This window comes from Oreochromis niloticus, linkage group LG2 (assembly GCF_001858045.2).
Source record: "Oreochromis niloticus isolate F11D_XX linkage group LG2, O_niloticus_UMD_NMBU, whole genome shotgun sequence".
Classification (NCBI taxonomy): Eukaryota; Metazoa; Chordata; class Actinopteri; order Cichliformes; family Cichlidae; genus Oreochromis; species Oreochromis niloticus.
Genome location: NC_031966.2, coordinates 21236804 through 21260231, shown reverse-complemented (window position 1 = coordinate 21260231; position 23428 = coordinate 21236804). Strand labels below are relative to the sequence as shown.

Here is a 23428-nt window from a genome sequence, read left to right as displayed (position 1 = left end):
CAGTGTGCCACAAAACCAACCAACACACCCTTAAAAATATTTCTTTTCTGTCTCTTTGACATTTTTGTAAACACAACACAGTGCATGAAGAAAGTATGAAGGGATATATTGATGAAAGGTGTGTAGCGATAATTTATTGACGAGGCAGACAGTTTCATAATGCAGGTATTCATTCATTGCTATTGTTTGGCTATTAAACATTGGAAACCCATTATAGCACGTTATCAGCAAAACTCTTCTTGCTTCTGTTTTTTTTCTTCTTTTAAAGTTGTAGATGCTGGCGGTCGATTGGTGAATGCTATTTTCAAATAGTCAAGTATACCTTACCAACCTCTTCATTAGGTAAACCTGTTCAACTGCTCGTTAAATATCCCATCGACAAATCCCATGGCAGCAACTCAATGCTTTTAGGCACAAAGACATGGTGAAGACAACCTGCTGAAGTTTTAGAGGATCATCAGATGGGGAAGAAAGGTGAGCTAAGTGGCGTTGAATGTGACACGGTTGTCAGAGTATCTTATAAGATGCTGATCTAGTGGGTTTTCCTGCACAACCATCTGTGGGGAGTATAGGGAATAATCTGGAAAAGAGATGAGAAGTATTGGTGACCATGTCCATCCCAATTTCAGATGGCTTCTTCCAACAAGTTAACGCACCATCTAACATTGCTCAAACTGGCTTCTTGATTATGACCATGTACTCAAATGGCCTCCACAGTCACCAGATCTCAGTCCAATAGAGTTCCTTTGGGATGTGGTGGAATGGGAGATTCACATAATGGATGTGCAAACAACAGATCTGCAGCAACTGTGTGACGCTATCATGTCAATATGGACCAAAATCTCTGAAGAATTTTTCCAGCACCTTGATGATGTGAAGAATTAAGGCTCTTTTGAAGGCAAAAAAAATGATTGAACCCAATACTAGCAAAGTATATTAAAAGCATTGCTATTCAATATACTCCACATACCTGTTATTCATCATTATTTGCTCTTTATAAATAAGCTATATCACAGCCTCTGCTCTTTGAGAGCGTACCAACTGAGACAGAAGCCCCTCCTTCAAAATCAACACCTTCAAGTTCAACTGAAATTTGCAGCTGCCTACATGGAAAAAATACCTTTTGGAGAAAATTCTTTGGTTCGACTGCTGCAATGACAAGCGGTCTGTTTGGAAGAGTAAAGGTGATGCTTTCAAACCTGACAACACTGTCTGAGCTGTCAAGCATGGTGGTGGTAGCATCATGCTCTGTGGCAGTGGTACATTCCACAGTGGATGAAACGATGAAGCAGGACCTTACCTCAAATCAATATCTAGATATCTTGAACACAACTGGGTATTCCAACAGGACAGTGTTCCCAAACATAAATCAAAACTGGTTTTGGAATGGATAAAGCAGGCTAACGTTGCACTTTTGGAATGTCCTTCCTAAAGCCCTGAGCTCAACTCTGTCAAAGATTTGCATCACGAATTCTGCCAAGATGAGTGTTCAAATATCCAGCCAGAATTATGCCAAAAACGTCCAAAAGCATCAGTTCATGTGCGACTTACACTTTTAACCAAATGTCAGAGGCGGTGTGTGTCCGTCTGTGTACTTTCGACACTGTCTGGATTAGGAAAAATCCCAAATAAATTCAAATTTGTGCATCCGATTCTTGTGATTGACGAATGTGCAGTACAATCGTTCCAACCTTAAAAAACAAAACAAACAAACAACAAAAAAAAAAAACAGTTTAAAGAAATCATAAAAAGCCCCAAAATACAATTGATGTCCACTATGAGTATATATGAACGTTTGTAAAACAGGGATATTTGGCTTCTGTTTCATAATTATTTATCAATAATGTTTCCAATATGAAAAGCTGATGTTGAATGTAAGAGTGAGTGTGAATAAAGCTCCTTAATTACAAATATTTAAGAATGTGTAACCCTGGGGTGTAACTTTCTCACTCTGGGCGCCACATGGTGTAGCAAAGTCAGATAAATCTCTTTCCTGGAACATTGTCATGTAATGTTACCACAGCAGAGCGCGCAATCTCACTCACACACTAACCACAGATCCCCGCGTGCTTGAACCTCTCAGTGACTTGGCCCCTCTCCACCCTCCTCCCTTTAAATATCTCAGCCCACGGAAGGCGCACCAGAGCCGTGGCAGTGTTCGACCCGGGACGCCATGGAGCCGACAAGTGCGCACGCAGCGATGAGAGCGACACTCGCGCTTTTGCTGCCTCTCCTCTGCTCCTCCGCGCTGCAAGAGCTGCAGTCAGGTGCTACTGTAAGAGAGTATTATATTGCAGCTGTAGAAATCGGCTGGGACTATGAGGCTCACCCAACAACTGAACAAAGGTAAGCTCTTTTTTAAATTTAAGTCTGATTTAGACAAATGAAATCACGAGCAGTCTGTTCGGTGCGTAAATAATTATGATGCTTATGTTTCCAAATGAAGAAGAAGACTTAGCTTCAGAAAAATCTGTGTCCAGTCAGTTAGGTTAGATTTGTTTTTATGTTTTTAGCTTTTCTTTATGTAATTTATGATCTGTGTTTTGTTTCTTTAAATTACTAAAAGTAATTTAAATGCAGTTTTATTAAGGAAGAGCTACTAAGGGTATTTTAAGTCAGTTTTCTCATAAGTTTCTCTTCATATTTTTATGCGTGTTTTTATCTTTAAGAAGGACATCCAAGGACATTCCTCAAAAATACATCAAAGCAATATACAGGGAATATACAGACTCCACATACACTGTTCCCAAGCAAAGACCAGCTTGGACAGGTAAGTCTCCTTGTAGATATTTTTAATAATCAATAAAAAAAAAGCCATAAGTGCTTGTATCATACCACATTTTTGAATGTTACATTAACATCCAAGGACAGTCAGACAATTTTTCTAAGTGGTTTGAAAAAAAAATGAAACAAATCTAACTTTTTTTGCCTGAATTGTTTGAATTCTTTAAAAAAACAAATGAAAATGATGTAATTTTCTTGCAGGGATTCAAGGCCCTGTGATCGTCACGCAGGCTGGTGAAACGGTGGTGGTCCACTTCAAAAACCTAGCCTCTCAGCCCTACAGTATCAGCCCTGTGGGAATCACCTACTGGAAACAATCTGAAGGTTGGAGTAACAGAATGGAAAGAATTGCCGTTATTCTTAAACCTTTTCTTGCTTTCACTTATGCACTTACTCACAAGGTGTACCTTACTCAGCAGGATTCCATTCTTCCTCACCAAGCAGCTAGCAAGAAGTTGACTCAGCTTTCTGACTCATGTTTGTTTAAACATAAAGTTCATTCACAAAAAGAAAAAGCCCAGATCCTTGCTTTCCAGTGCTACTTTGGCTGAGATCAACACTTTTCTGGTTTTGCTTGAGTCTGAGAATATGTTATCCAAATCAAAATGTACCAAAACAACTGCTTGTTGAGGCTTATTAATGGTTTGATCGAAAACAGAACTCAGGAAATAACAGTTGCCACCTCATTCCTTAGAAATTGCAAAGAGAAACGGTTTTCATTATCTTGCGTGTGCAGATATTGCACTGCCCGTGAGAGCCAAACAGTCAGTCTTTAAACTTCTTTCATCTTCAACAGTACCCAACCGTCAAGGATATAGCTGAATATCCCTGACTTAAGAAGGTTCTTAGTGTTAATAACCCCCCCTACAGATTAATGCTGCCATGGATCTAACGCAGTCACTTCCTGTAAGCAGTTCATGTCTTACCACCAAAGGATAGATTCCTATAACTGTGCTTATCTTAATCTGAAAAGCAGCTCCTGCCATGTCCAGGAATGGGATTTGATGAAGCAGATCCAATCACTTCAACGTCACCACCACTCATCAACCACTCTGTTAGATACACCTTGCTAGTAATGGGTTAGCCTGTCTTTGTGTCTTCAGAACTGGCTTCATTCTTCATTTTTGTCCATATTGACATGATAGCATCACACAGTTACTGCAGATTTGTCGGTGGTGTCCCGTTCCACCACATCCGCTCTATTGGATATTTGGTGACTTTGAAAGCATTTTGAGTACAGCAGACTCAATGTTGTGTCCAGTGAACCAGTTTGAGATTATTTGAGCTTGGTTCTGGCCCAAGATGAACTTTAGCACATCATCTTGACTACTTATCTACATGCCTTAATGATGCGCTGATTTGCTGCCATGGGATTGGCTGATTAGAGTTATAAGACAGAGTGGCTAGAGAGTGCATTTCCTGCTTTTAATTCTTTCTACTGCTGAAAGGATACAGATGAGTCACAAAGTGATGATGTGTTTTCTTTCCAGGAGCTGGGTATGATGACTCCACAGCAGGCCAGGAGAAGGAAGATGACGCCGTCTCTCCTGGAGGATACTATGAGTACGTGTGGGACATCAGCCCTAAAGACGGCCCCACCACCAGCGACCCCGATTGCCTCACCTACTCATACACATCACGAGTCGATACAGTCAGAGACCTCAACTCAGGACTCATTGGTGCTCTGCTCATCTGTAAAACAAGTAAGAATGCTACTGACTCATCTTTCTGTTGATATTTTCCATAAACACATACTATCTTTTGAAATAAAAGACATGAAAATTTAATCAAAAACACAAAAAGAAAGAAATAAGGCCATCTTAATCAGAGCGTCATCTAGCTTTAACTGCTCTGACTCTGTTATGTTTCAGTTAGAGGCATAGTTATGATAGCACTGCATAGAGATAAAAGCAGTGAACTGGAAAGAGAATTTCAAAGAAGTGTAAGGAAATGTGGAAATGTACTCAATGCGATCCTTCTATCGCATCCTGCATCGCATGAATTATGCCTGTCTTCCTTCAGGTGCCTTCGCAGAAGACGGGGAGAGGAGATATCCGGCGTTCGTCCTGTTTTTTGCAGTGTTTGATGAGACCAAAAGCTGGTATGGAGAGGTCGGAGAGAGGATGAGCAGAGAGAAGTTCAAAAGGAAAAACGGCAAGAAGGAATACCACACCATCAATGGCTATGTTAACTCGACGTTACCTGGTAATCAAAGAGCCTGACTCAGAACAGAAATCACTTAACATTACAGCGAGAAAGTCACGCTGTAATGTTAATTGCCACTAACACTGTGTGGCCACAGCTTATCAGTGGCTGCTTTGTATTTGGTCGTCACAGGAATTTGGTCACATTTTATTCTCCCTTACCCACTCTCTCTGTTTCTGTGTTTTTGTGTGTAGGTTTGACAATGTGTCAGGGCCGAAATCCTGTGTTCTGGCATCTGATAGGCATGAGCACAGCTCCAGAAATCCACTCCATTCAGTTTCAGGATCATTCTTTGACGGTAATCTAATGTTTCATTCTGGAAGGGCAGGAACATTTATGTAATAAGAATACACTTACTTTAAGGAATATGTGCTGCTTCCTTATTATTGCTTATTACTTTTCTATACAACCCTACACTCAGCGTGGCTTCAGAAACAATGCAAAAGATATATAATGAAGCTCATTAAACTGTTTGTCACAGTAAAGCATTTTGGGATACGTGTTTTCTTAGAGTTAGGTGATGTTAGATTTACTACCTTTGTTTGCTTTTTTTTCTTCAGATATTGAACCATCGTAAAGTCACCGTGGAGGTAACCCCCATGAGCTTTATCACTGCAGAAATGAGACCTCACACCATCGGCAGCTTTCTAATCAGCTGCAAAATACATGCTCACCGCCATGGTAAGAAACACCAAGACTCCAGAACCGGAACATTTTATTCATTTTGTTGTTTTGCGAGTCTTCATTTTCATTGTGCACGTCTGCTTGCCCCAGATGGCATGAACGCATTGTTTACAGTGGATAAAAAATGCCCCGAGGCCGTCACTCCTCCAGCGCCCAACCTGCGTCAAGTCAAACACGACGAGGACTACAGCGACGAGGACTTCGACGACGACAATTTGTTCAATGTGTTCAACTTTAAACCAAAGAATACACAACTGCAAGTCAGAGGCCTCAGAGGACAGGAGTCCAAAACCTGGGTGCATTATATTGCTGCTGAAGAGGTCACCTGGAACTACGCTCCTCATCTCAAATCCTCTGACAGGTACTGAGAGGAATCATAGCAGAAGAGCCGAAGAAGAACAGAGCGGCACTTGTTTAACTCAATGTTTGTTTTCTCTTTGCTTCATCAGTGAGTTCCAGTCCAGGTATTTGCCTTCAGCTTCGCACCACCTCAGCTACCAGTATAAGAAGGTCGTGTATGTGGAATACACAGATGGATCTTTCACTCAGCGGAAAGACCCTGACAGCACACTCCTCGGCCCGATTCTGAAAGGAAAAGTCAATGATCAGTTCCATGTGAGTGAATAACATTTCCGAGTTTTGCATGCTTAAATTTAAGCAAAACCTATCAGAATCACACCAGACCGTGGGGTACACTTACCTTTGTATGGCTTTAATATTTTTTCAGATCACATTTAAGAACCTGGCCAGTCGCCCTTTCAATATCTACCCCAATGGCCTTACCAAGATCTTTCCACTGCAAAGATCCACAAATGGTAAGCTTAAGAGGCAAAATGGTTGTCTATCAGTTTTGAGTTGTTTTGTCAGAAATCGAAATGTAAATTTTAGTCATTACGAGGTGGCATTTTTAAGGTTTCTCACACTGTTTAAGGTCATTTTCCCACTTTTAATCTGTAAATATAATCCTGCAGTAGCAGATTACTGATCTGAAAAGCACACAGATAAAGTCAAGAAATAAATGACAGTTTTAAACACAGCACCTTTAAAATTGACAAGTTAAATGTAACTGTTTTTGATTAGTCCCTGTCACCAAAACGACTGACTCTAACGTCTGATCGATTATCTTTATTAAAGCTTCCTGATTTCATTCACAAAGTCTTTTCAAATCTAACCAAACAGCTGCAGAGAGAGACCTGCGCTCAATGGGTGTGCCCCCCAACAAGACGTTTGGCTACATTTGGAGGCTAACAACAGATGATGGGCCCTTGGAAGGAGACCCCACGTGTTTGACCCAGCTGTATCAAAGCACCGTCTCCCCAGAGAGGGACTTGGCCTCTGGGCTGGTGGGCACCCTGCTCATCTGCAAGTACGAAGCCATCGATTTCAGAGGACAACTGGTGAGGAGAATGTTAATATATTCAAGCTGCAGCCACAACTGTTAATGTGCACTGACGTAACATAGCAGCTCGCTCTGTGTTTTGCTGAATCCTGTTGTTGCATGCAGTTGGGACCAGATAAGAAGTTCAGCTTGATATTCGCCATATTTGATGAGAACAGGAGTTGGTACTTTAATGAAAACATGCGGAAGTCCACTCAGAAGTCCATCAATACCACAGACCCCGACTTCTACAACTCCAATGTCATTTACAGTGAGTTACATTTACTTCTTTTTGGTGGTTGTTACTGAAATGAAAGCCACTTTTGAACACAAAATATAGAAATAATCATCAGAAGTTTAAAAAAAAATTTTTTTTTCCCTAATTCCTTTCAGGTGTAAATGGCATCATGTTCAGCAGGCGTCAGTTTGTGATGTGTCAGACTGATGTGACCTTCTGGCACGTTGCCAGTGTGGGCACCCAGAGTGACTTCCTCTCCGTCTACTTCACTGGAAACATGTTTCAGTACCAAGGCCTCTACCAGTCTGTCCTCACCCTGTTTCCCATGACCGCTATAACTCTTCCCATGGAGACGGAGATTATTGGTAAGGGGATAGGCCAACATCTGCAGAGAGAGTCAGCTGTTGTAACTGCAAATTCATTTGTTAAATATTGTGCGAGGGTGGATTCAAACTTTAGGCAACTCTGGATTCTTGGTTGTGTGTGAATCTAGTACCCTATTTCCAGACACAGTAAAAACACTGTTATCAGGGATGCAACAATCTGGAGAGTGCTGCTTTTTTAACAATGAGTATCAAGGCAGTTTGGCTTGTGTGCAGAGTGGATGTTTTGCTTTGTATGACACACACTCTCACCTTTGCCCTTTTGTAGGTGAGTGGGAGATCAATGCCTTTGACAGCAGCCTCAAGAACCGCGGGATGAGCATCCGCTACACTGTTCGTCCCTGCGGCAATGGAGACCTTGTTGATCATGACAGGGATGACGATCTCTCTGACTATATTGATAAAATAGACTTCCTGCCAAGAGGTTTTAGACCTGAAAATCACACAGTGTTGGTTCGAGTGTGCAAGAAAGCCCGGGCTCAAAACAATACTCAGTCACTGAACACCACCGCTCAAACTGTAGGAACTGGACCAAGATGCCGCCTGAGGAAAGTGAACATAGCATCGCTGAAAGGGGGGAAAGCTCCCTCTGAGAGTGAAATCCCACTGGATGTCTTGAAAGAATTAGACAGAGATGGAGAGAGGGCAGCTTCTGAGAATCAGACAGAGCATGGAGAAAGACAGAGACAGAGAAGGCAGGCAAACAGAAATGAGACAGATGAAGACATAAGTTCTGAAGATTTAATGGATGAAGAAATTACGATGGAGATTGTCCGAGAAGTTGTGGAAAACATGACTGACGTCGATGCCGAGGCAAAGGCTGAGGAAAGCAGCGAAATGCAAAGCAAGAAGAATGGCACATTGGTAGAACTTGAAGAGAGCAATGAGATCATACTGGACCGCGAACCCCTGTTGAGCACCAAGGCTGCAGAATTACAAAATTCAGAAGACATGGATAAAAACTTAGTACCGCAAAACCACATTCGCATCAAGCCCGAGCGACTTATACATGATCTGCCTGATGTGGAAGTCAACTACACTGCTGCAAACACAACGATTGATCTGTCCTTCGAGTATGATGACTACAGTTATGAGGTACCGTGGTGTATGTCTTGCGCACATTTGTAAAGGACATTAAATAGCACGAGCCTCACTACATAAATTCAAATTGTTTTTTAGGCGAATGACACATTAGATACAGTTGGTGCAGATTACATAAACGTGCGCTCTGGAGAAATCAGACCTCGGCACTACTACATTGCTGCAGAGGAGATCATCTGGAACTACGGCATCAGAAAACCACATCAGCTCTTGGAAAACGGGTAAGAATCAAGTGTCCTTGCAGAAATTCTAAGAAACTGTCATATTTGTGGCAGTATGCCTTTATTTTTCCTGTTGTTTTCTGGCCTTTTTGACTTCTTTCTCAAGTCTGTGTAATAAGAATAGGTCAGCTGAAGACTGAGAGAGGACAGGAAACTGTCCACCCAGGGTTTATGCAAACAACTTCCCCCATTAAAATGTGAAAACCTAATGTCACCTAAAAACCCCAAAAATACATAATGTAATACAATGTAACATAATTCGTGTAAATGGCAGTTTTGACGCAATTCCTCCTTTTAGTGAGATACGTCGAGGGTTCAGGAAGTTCCTGCCAGATTATAAGAAGGTGGTGTTTCGAGCCTACAAGGACAAAGACTTCCTGCAACCTGAAGACAGAGGGGAGCTTCAGGAGCACTTGGGAATCATGGGCCCTGTCATCACAACTGAGATTAATGATCTCCTTACTGTGAGTGCTACTGTACCCAAACCAAAGTAAAACAATCACTGTTTCCTCCAGAACTCCAGATCATAGTTATCTAACATGGTGCTGAGATATGGAAATAAATGTGAACAATGGTCATCAATTAATTAGTTAACTAAACCCATCTTCTCACTATGTCTAATCCCAGGTGACCTTTAAGAACAGCGCATCCAGACCGTTCTCCTTTCACCTTCATGGAGTCTATGACCGAAGCCAGGGGGCCGGCACTGCCCAAACAAGCTCCTCCTCTGCTCCGCCCGGGGTGCCAGGAGAGCCTGTTCCTCCTGGTGAAGCCCGAACTTATAACTGGAAAGTAACCAAGAAACAAGGACCGACTGACTCTGAATTTGACTGCAAGACTGGGGCTTACTACTCCACTGTGGACAAGGTCTGCAGAGGTCTTCATTTGTTCCTATCTTAAGATAGGAACTAAAATGACCAACATTAACACTATTCACCTAACTAGGAGAAAATTCACAATTCTTTTTTATATTCTAGGAGAAGGACCTTCACTCAGGTCTGATCGGTCCACTTGTGATCTGTAAGCCTGGTACCCTCCAGCCCAATGAGAACACGCAGCCAGGCATCCAGGCGTTTTCCCTGCTCTTCCACACCTTTGATGAAACTAAAAGCTGGTACCTGGAGGAGAACCTGAAGCGACACTGTGCCCCACCCTGTCAGGTCAATGCTGAGGATCCCTGGTACCACACCAGCAATAAGTTTGCAGGTAAAGATTAACACATTGATTTCTGATGTAAAATCTGCCTGCCGTTGTTAGGCTGTAATCTCTCTAATAAGTAATGCCAATGTTCATCCTCAGCAATAAACGGCTATGTGGCAGAGACTCTTCCTGGTTTGCTGTTAGCCCAGTACCAGCCAGTCAGATGGCACCTTTTGAACGTAGGAAGCGACACAGAGCTCCACGCCGTGCACTTCCATGGTTTGCCTTTCACTATTCATGCTAAGCAGGAACACCGTATGGGCGTCTACAACCTCTTCCCTGGTAAATACATATGCATATTTATATTCATATACTTATTTCTCCACTCTCCCAGACTCTACTGCTCTTCGTCATATGTTAACACATGAACATGAACAGATGCTTCCACTGAAATAACAGATTTTTTTTTTTAACATTTGGGGTTAAACATGTTTTTGTTTGCTTTTCCTGCAATGAAACACACTTTTTTCATGTATTGCATTGCTCACCAATTTATTCCTCCCTCCTCTAGGTGTATTTGGCACGGTGGAGATGAAACCCCCCACGGTCGGCACTTGGCTGGTGGAATGCACTATTGGAGATTATCAGCTGGCTGGCATGAGGGCTAAACTACTGGTCTATGACCCAAGTACGTGCAATGTACTCTGAACAAGTAAAGCTGCTGTAAATAGTATTGACTGAGTTTTTAGGTGAAGGCTGGCACCAGCAGAACATGCTAAAAATTGTATAATATATGGGTAATTTTTGTGTGCATGTGGAAACTTTTAATGCATGGAATTTTTTTGGTTTTGCTATGCAGAATGCGTTTTGCCGCTGGGGATGAAATCCGGGAAGATTGAAGATTCCCAGATCACAGCATCAGATCACATAGGTAAGACAGCAGGAGAAGGGGAAGAGTGTTTTTATATTTATTTATTTTACTTCAATTCAGCAGGGAAACACACCAAGAAGGCTCTTAATCCCTCTTAGTGTGGACAGAGGAGAGGAAGGGCTTAACGTGCAAATGAAAAGAACTCACTCTGGTGGCCACCAGGAAACTTTATGAGACCTGAAAGCCCGGAAATTACCCACAGTGAGATGGATTATAACCGTGTTTTCACATGTGTGTCCAGATTACTGGGAACCGGCGCAGGCGAGGCTGGACCAGTCAGGTTATATCAATGCCTGGATGGGCAAAAACAAGCAGTCATGGATACAGGTTAGATGTGCAGCTTTCTTTGTTTGTTCTCTATTTCCTTCACTTACATAAAGTCATGATGTTCTGAACTGATCTAAAAAATGATGTCAAAATTACTTTAATCAATCGGTTATTTCATATAAACCAAAAATAGAGCACAGGAGAATATAATGCAATGTCTGTGTTTTTAGGTTGATCTGCAAAGGCCCACCCTCATGCACGGTGTGCAAACACAGGGAGTGAGGTCAAGGCTGAGGGAGCACTACATCACATACTTCACTGTCTCCTACAGCCTGGACCAGGAGACTTGGACTAATTACAGAGGAAACAAGACCAGCAACATCAATGTATGTCCACATGCTGAATATCTGTTACAGTAAGGGTTAAAACTGCCCTGTGATATTTAATTCCACACTTTCTAGATATGAGGCTTGAAGTAAGTGAATTTTACTTCAAATAAGCCAGGCGTCCTGACTGTCATTGCAGCACATAAACATGAAAATAAGATTATAAAAAGACTCAGCTCAAACAATCTAGTTATAAGGGGAACTTGTAGCTTTTTTTAGTGACAAATAAATCAGTTATTTATCAAAACAGGAACTTTACATTTACAAGAAATGTCAAAAAGGCCAGTTACGATAAACACCACTAGATTTTAAAAACAAAATCTAAATATAAGATTATCACACTGAACAGAAGCTGCAGTTTTGTGGCATGCACCACTAAAATGTTAACCCTTCTGGAAATTAGTACTGCAGCTTTGAAAAGTCCAAAACTAGAAACCAAACGTGTCATTTGCAAAGCCCACATCACCAGAAAAAAGAGAGCACGTGACCACTTTTATATTTTTACTGAAGTTCCAGATATGGCACGAAGTCTTTTAATGTGTGCTGTTGTGAAATTATGTGTTATGGAACATTTCACAGGGCAAAAGCAGCTCCGCTATCTGTTTCCTGTTTCATGTTTGGAGGAAGACAAACCGCTTCCTCCCTTATTCCTTTCTACTGAATCCAAAAGTTAAAGTGAAGAGTAGAAGCTCAAGGGAAAAGTGAAACTTGCTGCTGCGAAGCTGTTACTTAATATTTGATTGAGTCGACGGCTAAAATGATTTCCAGTTCCTCATAGTTGCTTCTAGTTTGCGTCAAAGCACCACAGAAATGAAAAGCCAAGGATAAATAGTAAATGAACTAAAAGGGAGGCTTTATTAAATTGTTTCATTCTTAAATAAATGCTGTAAGACACCAAATACTTTACTTTAACAAGTTACTCATCTCAAGCAAATTTCAAGTCTGGAAAAGAAAGAAAAGTATGGAGAATGTGAGGCAGTTGCTTCAGTGCTGGGTTGTTCTGCTAAAACATGCCGTCCTGCCAGCACGTGATCTAAAATGTGGTTCTGTTGTAGATCTTTCATGGCAACCTGGACAGCTCCAAAGTAAAAGAGAACCTCTTCTCCCCGCCATTCGTGGCACGTTACATCAGGATCCACCCTTACCGCGTTGTGCAGAGGCCCGCTCTCCGACTGGAGCTGCTGGGCTGTGATCTCAACAGTGAGTTGTACCAAAAATAAGAAGAATGATCTCACTGTAGTTCTGTATAGACTGTGAAAGTGCTTACATCATATCTGTATGATATATGTGCGTTGCCAGGCTGCTCTCTCCCTCTCGGACTCCAGATAAGGCGTATTCCTGACGGCAGCTTCAGCGCTTCCTCGTCTCATTCCTCGTTTCTCCGTACCTGGAAACCGAGTCTCGCTCGCCTCCACCAGGAAGGCGGCGCCAACGCCTGGAGGCCAATGGTGAACATGCACACACATAATTACACATATGCAAAATTTGTAGAAAACTGTACACAGACTTATTTTTAATTAACATAAAGAATAAGAACAAGTGGCGGCTTTAAGTGAAGTTACTCTGGCCTTCATTTAGCACTTCAGAACTACACATGGGGAGAAAAAGATATTGATTATGTTAAAGTTAGTGGAGCAGAGACCATAAGTTCTGTTTAACTCTGTGATGTCTGGGAAAAAATATGTCTGCCCACCAAAGATATCATAAACCAGACAGTTTGTTTTATATCTCATTTAATCTTGGAATACAAATGAAATATTTAAAAATGTTATACTCTAAGCAGCAAAAATAATAACAGATCAGCTTTGCAAGCACCATCAGTGCCTCAGCTATACTGTTCAAGAAGCTTCGCCGCTGATAGAGAACAGTAATTTGCATAATAACATTTATTAGGCTTTCGATCTTCTGTCTGTCCTTTTATTTTTTGGCCTTTAGTGTCTCGTTTCCTTCTGCACAACTTATCATTTTCACACTTCGCAGCACTGAACTTTAGAGGTGTGATTTGTCCTTGTGGAAAACTCTTGAGCTGCTTATTAAAGGTCACACACAGCAGTTGGGAGTGAGGTCAACCACTGTGCGCTACCTTTTACCTAGAACAGTGTTTTAAAAAGGCTTCAAGAACCTGATCGAATTCGATACTATTTTACTTTTTTTTAACATCCTCATTGGCTCCGCTAGTACCTGAAGTCAGTGCTAAGGTTAGACTAAACAGGAATACTGCAAATATGTCAGAGGATACTGAAAATAAATCATTTTCTTTGCTTTTCTTTGTAAGCGTGAGAGATCTGATTTTTAGACTGGGTTTTAATATAAAGAGCACAGACACGCAGTGAGTTTCAAGTTCTGTTTAGACTTCTCATGCCAACCGTTTCCCTGCAGTAAACAGCTAAAATGTTTCCTGAATGATGAATGGAGGATTTAAAGTACATAAAAAGTCTTCACAATAACCACTCATCTAGTTCTAGCCATGCACAGCGAAGTCATGTCAGTGGAAAATGATGCATCGCATTGCCAAAAGCATTTTCTTAATTTATGAGTTTCCTCCTTCCTGGTAATACAGGAGAGGAAGCAGTGTGGTGTTCATTTTGGCCATCTCTACATCTCTTTGCTTTCTTTGCTTTATCTGCTTCATTCAGAAACATGTATCCATTTTAGTTTAGTCATAAATTTATTTATTTTTAACTAATTTAATTTACTAATTTTTGCACATAATATCACAAATTTATATATATATACTGTATCATTTTGATTTAAGAGGCTGAGCATATTGGTGGATTAACCATTATATAAACATTTTTTTAAAAAGTTGGTAATTACCAATACTGTTAATTGAGGGTAGCTGTGGCAAAAATCTTGCACTGAGAGGTGATCAATTACATTTTTTAAACACTGTATGAAGCCCTGGTTTCAATCCTACATATTATATGTTGCATGGTACGTATTGATCCTGTCAACATGCTTTTTTTCCTGGGTATCTGTCAATTCAATTGCACACCACAATATTGAGTTTCTGCAGCCCAAGAGGTCAAGCTGTTTGCCCACTAACTAGAAGGTCAGTGGATCAATCCACAATCCGTGTGAGAACTCGCCGTAAATTCAAAAGGTCAAAGTCTTTACTGTATATTCAGGCAGCCGTACACAGAATGTACACGGTATGGACAGAAATATTGGGTTGCACCTCTTTATCTTTGAATTCAGGGGTTTTCAGTCCCATCGCTACAGAATTGAAGAAGTGTGGTGCTGTAACGATGCGCCAACACTGCAGTAAGTCAGTTGGTGAAATCTCTTCCTTTCTGCATATTACACCATCATCCGTGCTATTGCAAAGTGGAAGTGTTTTGAAACCACTGCAGCTCAACAACAAAGTGGCGGATCACATTTAGTTGCACAGTTGCCAACAATCTGTTGACTCATTAAATGCAGAGACTCGTGTCTCATCCAAAGAAGACAAACTGAAATAACAAGACGTGTGAGTCTTCCAAAACAAAACAAGAAGCAGAACAAGTAAACAGGCCAGGTTAACTGATTTTCAGAGTGTTATGCAAGCCAGGAGAAGCTTCTAATTAATTAATTAATTAATTAGTAATTAAGCTATTAAGCATTATTTTGTGATCAACTGAATGCACACACTATGCAAAACGTTTTTTTAAAAGGTACAGTTCTGGTTTTATCTACAGTCTGGTTAATCAGACTTACAATTTTCCATCTTCCAAGCAAAATATATAAAATGATGGGTGACTCAAGATTTATGCACAGTACTGTATTTCCTAAATGTATCCACCTTTTTCTTCCAGACATAGACATTTATAAGCATTTCCTAAATTTCACACTTGCACTTAAGCATTTTTTCTCTCTCTTTTATATCTAACCATCTTTCCTCATGTATCCCTCTTACCTCAGAACAACAACCCCCACGAGTGGCTGCAGGTTGACTTGGGGAAAGTCAAACGCATCACAGGAGTCATCACCCAAGGAGCACGATCACTGCTGACCCAAATGATGGTGACGGAGTTCTCGGTCACCAGCAGTCTTGATGGGCACTCCTGGAGCAGCGTGTTAGACGAGAGAGCCCAAAGAGAAAAGGTAGGCTTAGTGTTTAGTTTTCCAGTAAAATGAGGCCTCTGTCAGTCTGGGATGGGCTCCAGATTCCTCTATGACTTCACCTACATAAAACAGTCCATAAAACTACAATGACTAACATGCTTACTGCTTCTTTAATTTAATTCTTCAGGGAGGTTACCAAAATGTGTTGGCATTTAAAGTATTTTGATGTTTTAGTGCTCTAAAATGCTCTGGGTGCTGGCATGCAGAACCAGGTGTCCGATCCTGCATGAATCTGTCGAACTGTTTACTTATCGCTTCTCTTCTTTCTTCCTCTGTTCATCCAAAGATCTTCACAGGAAACAACGACCCAGACAAAGAAGCCATCAATGTTTTTGAGCCTCCGCTGTTTGCCCGCTACATCCGAATCCACCCACGGGGTTGGATCAATGACATCGCTCTGCGTCTGGAGGTGCTGGGCTGTGACACACAGCAGGGCGTCTGAGACCACCGGACAAACGCAACCAGCAGCACGAAGCAGCGTTTAAGAAGTAGAAAAGCCCTCGTTAAGTTATATATAAATTGTATTAAGCTATTTTTTCTGTGGCTGCAATCTGTGAACAATTACTGTTCAGAAGAAATTAGAGCTGAAAACTCCACCGTGCTGAGAATTACCACTTCAGCACATGGCTGCAATAACTACAGAGAAAACCTTTTGAATGTAATCGTGTGTAAATATTTCTGACTCAGATGGATGTATACTGTTTGGCTGTTTTATATTATTGGAAAAGTTTGTATTTTTGTGCTTTAAGTTTGAATAAACTATGAATTTACTAGTTAGAGTGGTGCTTTTTTCATGATAATAAAAAAAAAATATAATATATTACATAACATATTATTGTTGATAGGCATAAAGGCATATGCATAAAACATTTGAATTCTTATGGCTACTTTCCAAACTGTTAACTAGTGCAAATTTGGAGCCTGATCTCCAATTACTTTTCCTGCTTTTGCTTTCTTCATTCTTTCCAGCTCATTATCCATGCTCTTTCTTCATTTCATCTGTCTTCAGTCCAAAATGTTCCCAAACTGTTATTTTGGCTTATCCGCCTCCACCAGGCCCTCCTGGCAGAAACAATGAACACTTCAGGTCCAGCATTGTTCTGTTACAAGTTAAAATATGCACTCCCGTTCAGCAGAGGAAAAACAAGTCTGTTCACACACAATGATAGACCGACCAGGTCCAAGGACTGTCAAACCAATGCTAAGATCAACAAGGTGTGTGCATGCCTGTATCTGTTGGTTTTGCGTGTGTGGTGGCAACATGAAAACAGGGAAGTCACCCTGTTTGTAGGTCCACAACCTTTATCACCTCATTATCAGCCAGGAAGTTTCCAGGCAGGGGGTCTGTGTTTCGTTTGGAGGCCCGAGCAACGCTGGACAGGACATGAACTGGCAGAGAATTGGCTGTAGCACAATATGCCTGAGAATCACATCTCTCTGAAAACAATAGCAAATTGTCTATAATCTCAAAAACAGACATAGCACCTGTATTGATCTCGCGCTAACCAAGCCACACACATAATCTCAGAGGAAAGGAGAGGCTGTGGCCTGCTGCTCAACTGCTAGTATTGAGTTTAGTGTGTGAAAGAAGCAACAGCAACAAATACAGGCCAGTCAAATACAGCAAAGTGGACACGGGTGGAGCTTAAATGGCTCAACATGTGTTTAGGTTTATTTTCCAGCTTCTGGTTTCACTTTGTTCTTCGTAATCATTAAAATGTTGACGCAATACAGAAAAGCCCACAACTGAAATTATACATTTAATGTTTGTTTCTTTTTTCTTTTTTCAAGTCCCTGCTTCACATCACCAAAAGTCCAAAAAGTTTTCATGTTGAGGTAAAACTGTGATTAAAGAGACCAACTCAGACTGTATGAGTTTTGAATCACGCCTCATTTCTTTGCACTTTGCTGACAGTTTCCTCAATTCTTGAAAGCTTGAAGATCAATATTTGGTATCTTCTTTGGATGTTGACTGACTTTTATTCCATTTTTTGTCATGATGATCCCACACTGCTTCAATAACGTTGACGTTTGGGTCTTGGGAAGGCCCATCCATGACTGATCCTGTTCCTTGCTGTGTGTTTTCTTATCCAGGTATGCTTTTACAGCACTGGCAGTGTGTTTGGGATCATTGTCATGTTGAAAACTAAAACCACAGCCAATCAAATCCTTTCCAAATGTTTTGTGGATCAAAATCTCACGGCATTTCTCTATGTTCATAATTCCATCAGTTTTGACAAGATCTCAATCACCGCCAGACCCAAACCACGACAGTGCCTCCTCTGTGTTTTACAGATTGCTGTAGACACTTACAGTTGCACCTCATGTCCTCATTTAAATAAAAACATTTCTAATTTGGATCCATACACTCCACGTTTCCCTCCTTCTCTTCTTGAAAACCATCTTTCCAACCTTGTGCCTCCTTCTGATGAGGCTTCAGTCAGCAGCAGATGGATGAAGTGAAGGACGGATCTCTTCCTATTTCTGAAGGATGACTTTCAAAACCTGTTCAGCTGCTTTAGGCACTTCTTTTTGTCCACTTTCCTCAAATTATTTAAGAAAAGCTGCACACCATATGCAGAAAAGTTTTCAGCTAACAGCTGTTAACTCACTGTTGGTGCCAAAAAAACCTTCCGGTTCCTCAAAGCTACTCACAAATGTTGCTGTGAGTTATTTCATGAAGGAATTATTTTAGGAAGGAAAATTTAGCAAGATATGCTGGGGAATATTTACTTCTTGTGCTGACGCTATTATTTCACAAATAGCCGTCATCATTTCTGGAAAAAGATGTTGATGTTGATGACGATGACGATGACGATGACAATGACGTTGACGTTGACGTTGACACTGACGTTGATGTTTTTCAAATCGTTTTTTGGCTGATTTGAGTGTCATAAAGCAAATTTTATGTAGTACAGTCTAATTAAAAGAAAGCAGGTATCTTTACAGTGGATTCAGTATGACAGCGTAATCTAGATGGGCAACTAAAGCTACAAAGCAGATCAAAAAATACATTTAATTAAGAAAAAAGAAGGAAAGAAATTTAGAAATATCAAATAATCATAAAAATAACAGCACAAAATCAAAGTATTGAACATCCAAGTTTGTTAAGGCTCAAATGTATTTAATATAAGAAGACCTTTCTGTTGTTCAGCTGGTAAGAGGTGAGAAACAGGACAGATGGATGTCATCAGCGCAGTGGGTTTTTGAGGTTAATGTGCAACAACACACAGCTGACCTCTAGGGCCCCTCAGTTTCTTCTCTTTTCTTCTTCTTCTTTCAGTTTGCATCATACCAGACAATGAAACGAAACTAAAAATTTGCCGAAGTCTCAGGAAAAGTTGGCAATTTTAAAAAATTATAGCTTACCTCATTTTAATGCGAATCATGAAACATTCATAAAAAGTTTTTTAGACTGTTCTGATAGACTGATGACCTGTCCTGTCTCAATAGGCTCAGCCCCACCCACCCCCACCCACCCCCGACCCTGAATTGGATAAGTGGAAGATAAGGGGTGAATTTTTAGACAGCAACATATCAGACTGAGCTGATTTTAGACATTTTAAGCCCATTTGCTTTGAAATTGTATTTAACCAAACTGATTACTGATTCTGATATGAAAAAGTCAGCTGCCACAAAGACAGTAATCTGATTAAGAATTTCCAAATATGACCAATGAGTGATCAGAATTTTCTGATTTTCTCAAACATTTTATACATGTGAACTTCAGTGAGCGATTGCCATACTTCTTGTTGTGACAGCAGTGTAAAGGAATCTGTTTCTTGGAGTTCGTTTTTACCAACCAGCAGGAAGGAAAACAGAGTGACACAACTGAAGAAAAGACCACAGTTTTATCACCCTCACTGACATCACTTCCTACCTTGGCCTAAGGCCCCTGAGAACTGACATATAGATTAGGGAAAAAACCACACAAAAAACAGAAGTACCTCGTCTATACTTTTTTTCCCACCACCTTCTTTTTCTCCTTGCAAAATTGAACAAAAATAGTTTTGCTTTCACATTTTCTTCTCATATTAAGCAATAGAAAACTACTATCCAATGTATTTGTATAATATACACATATACTGGAGACTGTAACTGTCAAATCTAAATCAAACCAGTAAAACAGCTCTTCGTAAATTGCCCTTCTATCAAGCACCTACTCTTTTTTTGGCTGGAAAGCCGAGGTATACCCTGTGGAGTGTTGGGGCTATGTGGGGGGAAACGGTTGTCTAGATGCTCTGTGGTCGTGGAGGGACAAGCTCAAACCTGTGGAAAGCCATGAAACCGCTAGGAGAGGAGGTGGAGAAACATCCATGATCAGCCTCACGCTGATGACCCTGGAGCTGACCTTCTGGCATTGGTGGAGGTGCGACAACCTTAGTGCCAAAGCAGGAAATGTCACACCTGTACAAGAATCTACAATATCCACTCATTCAATCCAGTAAAACAGCTCTCCCATTAATTGTGCTTTTATTAAGCTGCCACACTTTTTTTCATGTTGTCCAAAAGGTCATAATTACTACTTTTATTTCTCCACCACATTAACATACATAATGGGTACGACTCTACTAATGAATATGAGCTTCATCACAGTCAAACTTTTGAAGAAGATGCTGCACTGCTTTGCAGTAGATTGCACAATGGTTCCTAATAAAGTGACCAGATGGTCAGATTTAAAAAAGTAATAATCAAACTCTATTTTTAATACCTTTTAGAAAGGAATTATCAATATAATGATTACTGAGCCTTAAAGATCTGCGCTCACTGCCCATAGGCATTGTTCAAAGATGAGCTGCTGAATGGACTTACTCAGGGGCTCTGGTTCCAAATAAACTGCAGGGTTTTCCATTACCGTGGTGATGAATAAACACTTCTTTGTAACAGTACCGTCTTGACCATATTAAGAACCATCCCACATGTGCAGCATGGTCCATATGCCGATTTTCCATTGTGACAACACCCTATTACCCATTACCCTGAAAAACTTTGAGATTACAAATATTTCACAAGCACAGAAGCGTCTCAACATCGGTTTTTCTACATCATCGTGTGTCTGTTTAAACATGCACATTTCAACGAAAACGGCTTAACTGTTGTGGGGTTTTACCTTTTTTAATTAGCATTACAGACTTCTGTAAATACCATGGCCTGCATCTAAGTTAAGTAAGTAATATATTAAATGAGTTATCTGTAAACAGTTAAATGATAGAAATGTCTTTTGTTTCTACAACCATTTTTTCACCATTAACTACAAAAATATATGTTTTTATAATGTGTAATCTTTATATATATATATATATATGGAGAGAGAGAGAGAGAGATAATATAATGTGTTTCATATTATTATTTCGCATTTAATAGTCCCTGCTGCACTAGCACACATATAGTATAGACATGATTTTTCTGTCTCCTGTCCTCATTTGTTTTTGCTAGTTTCAGACATCATCAGACTGTAATGAGTTAACAGTTCTGGTATAAAGCTGCTTGTTTGTGGAAGTTACTATCTACTTGTTAACATCATTGCTGTTGACTTATTTAAATCTCTAAACCTTTAGATTTAAACGTGTTCTTTAATCAGATTCTGCTCATGTTTAAACATTTGTGTGCATTCACAACATGTCAAACATATCTGAGTTTTTAAATGATATTTAGAAATCATGTAAACCCTTTGGTGACTCAAGAATATGCACCGTTGTCTAAAAACTGGCTCACAGACTTGCAAACAAACCTAAACTTGAGAATCAGTGGCTCGTAGGGTTTGCAGGAGTCATATTTATTGAAAGAACAAAAATCAAGTGCATGCCCACTAAATATTGTGGGAGACAGAGTAATCCATCAAACAAAACCAACCGGCATAATTATTAAACTACATTCAATTAATTGTCATATAATTATTAAAATAAGTCAATTTATTTGCAATAACTCAATGTTTACTATTTACTTTACTACTTTCAATATAAGACATGAGGACAGGGACCCCTGGTGGACAATTTTGAGTGTTACATTGGTGTTTGCTTTGGGGAAAAAAGGTTTAGTATTGAAGCTTGTTTCAGCTGCGGGGGGGGGGGGGGGGGGGGGGGGTTATTATCTCAATAAAAAAAATTTATTGAAATTTATAGTTAACTTGAAGTTTTGAGATAACAAATATTTAAAAAAAAAAAAAAAGTAAAAACTTCAGTGACGGTAACTTTTTTGTCAAAAACAAGCAGTCAAAACAATCTTCCGTAGTTTTCACTATATGGAAAGATCTATTGTTATAACATATTTTTCTAAGGCACTTCCTTAAAGTACCTTCAAGGCAGATCATTTGCTGTGTCGACACTACTGCGGTAAGATAAAAGCCAGGGCTGTTCCAACAGGTAATACCAGTCACTAACTGCAAATCTATCTAGAGGAATATATGAAAACAATTCTTAAAGGAAAATTGTTATGTTTTCTTCTAGAGGGCTCAACATGTAGGAAAGAGTCAAAAGGTTTAGTGGTTTTTGGGCTTTGGAAGAACAATGAATATCAATGGTAAGCAGCATCAGCAGAAATCAAATTCAGCTAAATGTCTTTAGCAGGTTTACCAAACAGCTCTTGGTACAGTGTCTCTCCTTTCTCCAGGGCTAGGACTAGTTCAAGTAAATTTACTGGAAAACAAGGATGTGACTCCCTTTCTCTTTCCATAGGGCTGACTTCCAGTAAGTAAAAAGATCAGGTAAGTAGTGAGGCTGGTAGGGCAAGAGTTGCTCAGGAAGGTTAGTAGAGTTATTTGCAGCAGGTACTCAAACAGGAAGTAGGAGACAGGTAAGTACAAGACTAATGATTCCAAACACACAGGTGAGCAAATGATTAACAAGTGGTCTGAGGTATACTACCACTACCATAACAGTCACACAAAGAGTGATGGTGTACTCTGAGTTTAAATACTGCATGGATGGGGCATCTGAAAAATGGTAAGGAGAGAAGAACTGTTCTGAGCATACTGCAGCATGTCCAGGGCTTTGATAGATTGGCCGACCAGGACACTATTACAGTAATCCGGGTGGGAAGTGATCATAGCATTAATGAGGGTTTCAGCCTTATTCTGCAGATGGTAGAAGGCAGATTTGGAAATGGATTTAATATAGAACAAGAATGAGAGGGTGGAGTTCAGTGTCCAGTCATGTTAAGGTGTAAATTGGCCACTTTTAAGAGCAATGACTTAGATGGATGAATGGACAAACAACATGTGCCTCCAGAAGTATAAAAGAAATCCATGAATTACACAGTATACAGTCATGCAATATTAGAACGCTCACAGTTAAAGGTGTTAAATAATGTAAGGTGTGCCCCAGAAATATCATCCTTCATTGTGTTTATGGTTGCTTTACAAAGGAGGGAAAAGTAGCGCCAAGCTCAGAGTTGAAGTCAACAACTGAGTTATTCTTTGCCTTGTGACACGTGCCCAGTCATTCCCTATGTACATAAAGAGCTTTGCTTTCCGGAGCTGATTCAGTGAAGCGTAAACTTCAAGATTAACCATGACCAGGTGCCTAAGTGAAGAATAGTGAGGCCAGTGCAGGATTTAAAGCCTGAATGAACATAGCCATGTTGCTCTGGTGATAGTGGACATATTGCA

General features: G+C 40.3%; 1 protein-coding gene across 2 annotated transcripts; it reads left to right on the top strand.

The window, feature by feature from the left end:
• Window positions 1–2119: 2119 nt before the first annotated feature.
• f8 (coagulation factor VIII, procoagulant component) lies at window positions 2120–16599 on the top strand. Of its 2 annotated transcripts, none has more exons than XM_003444715.5 (27): window positions 2120–2346; window positions 2670–2770; window positions 2986–3108; window positions 4275–4487; window positions 4807–4989; window positions 5184–5287; window positions 5550–5670; window positions 5764–6034; window positions 6123–6288; window positions 6401–6488; window positions 6853–7070; window positions 7178–7322; window positions 7445–7654; window positions 7941–8767; window positions 8852–8994; window positions 9293–9458; window positions 9622–9861; window positions 9972–10200; window positions 10294–10476; window positions 10706–10822; window positions 10994–11065; window positions 11307–11392; window positions 11563–11718; window positions 12774–12918; window positions 13018–13166; window positions 15619–15801; window positions 16109–16599. In XM_003444715.5, exons 1-27 carry the CDS (start codon window positions 2174–2176, stop codon window positions 16262–16264), a joined length of 4968 nt encoding a protein of 1655 aa, XP_003444763.2. In that variant the 5' UTR covers window positions 2120–2173; the 3' UTR covers window positions 16265–16599. The 2 variants fall into 2 exon arrangements, with proteins under 2 accessions (XP_003444763.2, XP_005467624.1); XM_005467567.4 differs by having other exon boundaries at window positions 2673–2770; window positions 16109–16264.
• The last annotated feature ends 6829 nt before the right edge of the window (window positions 16600–23428 follow it).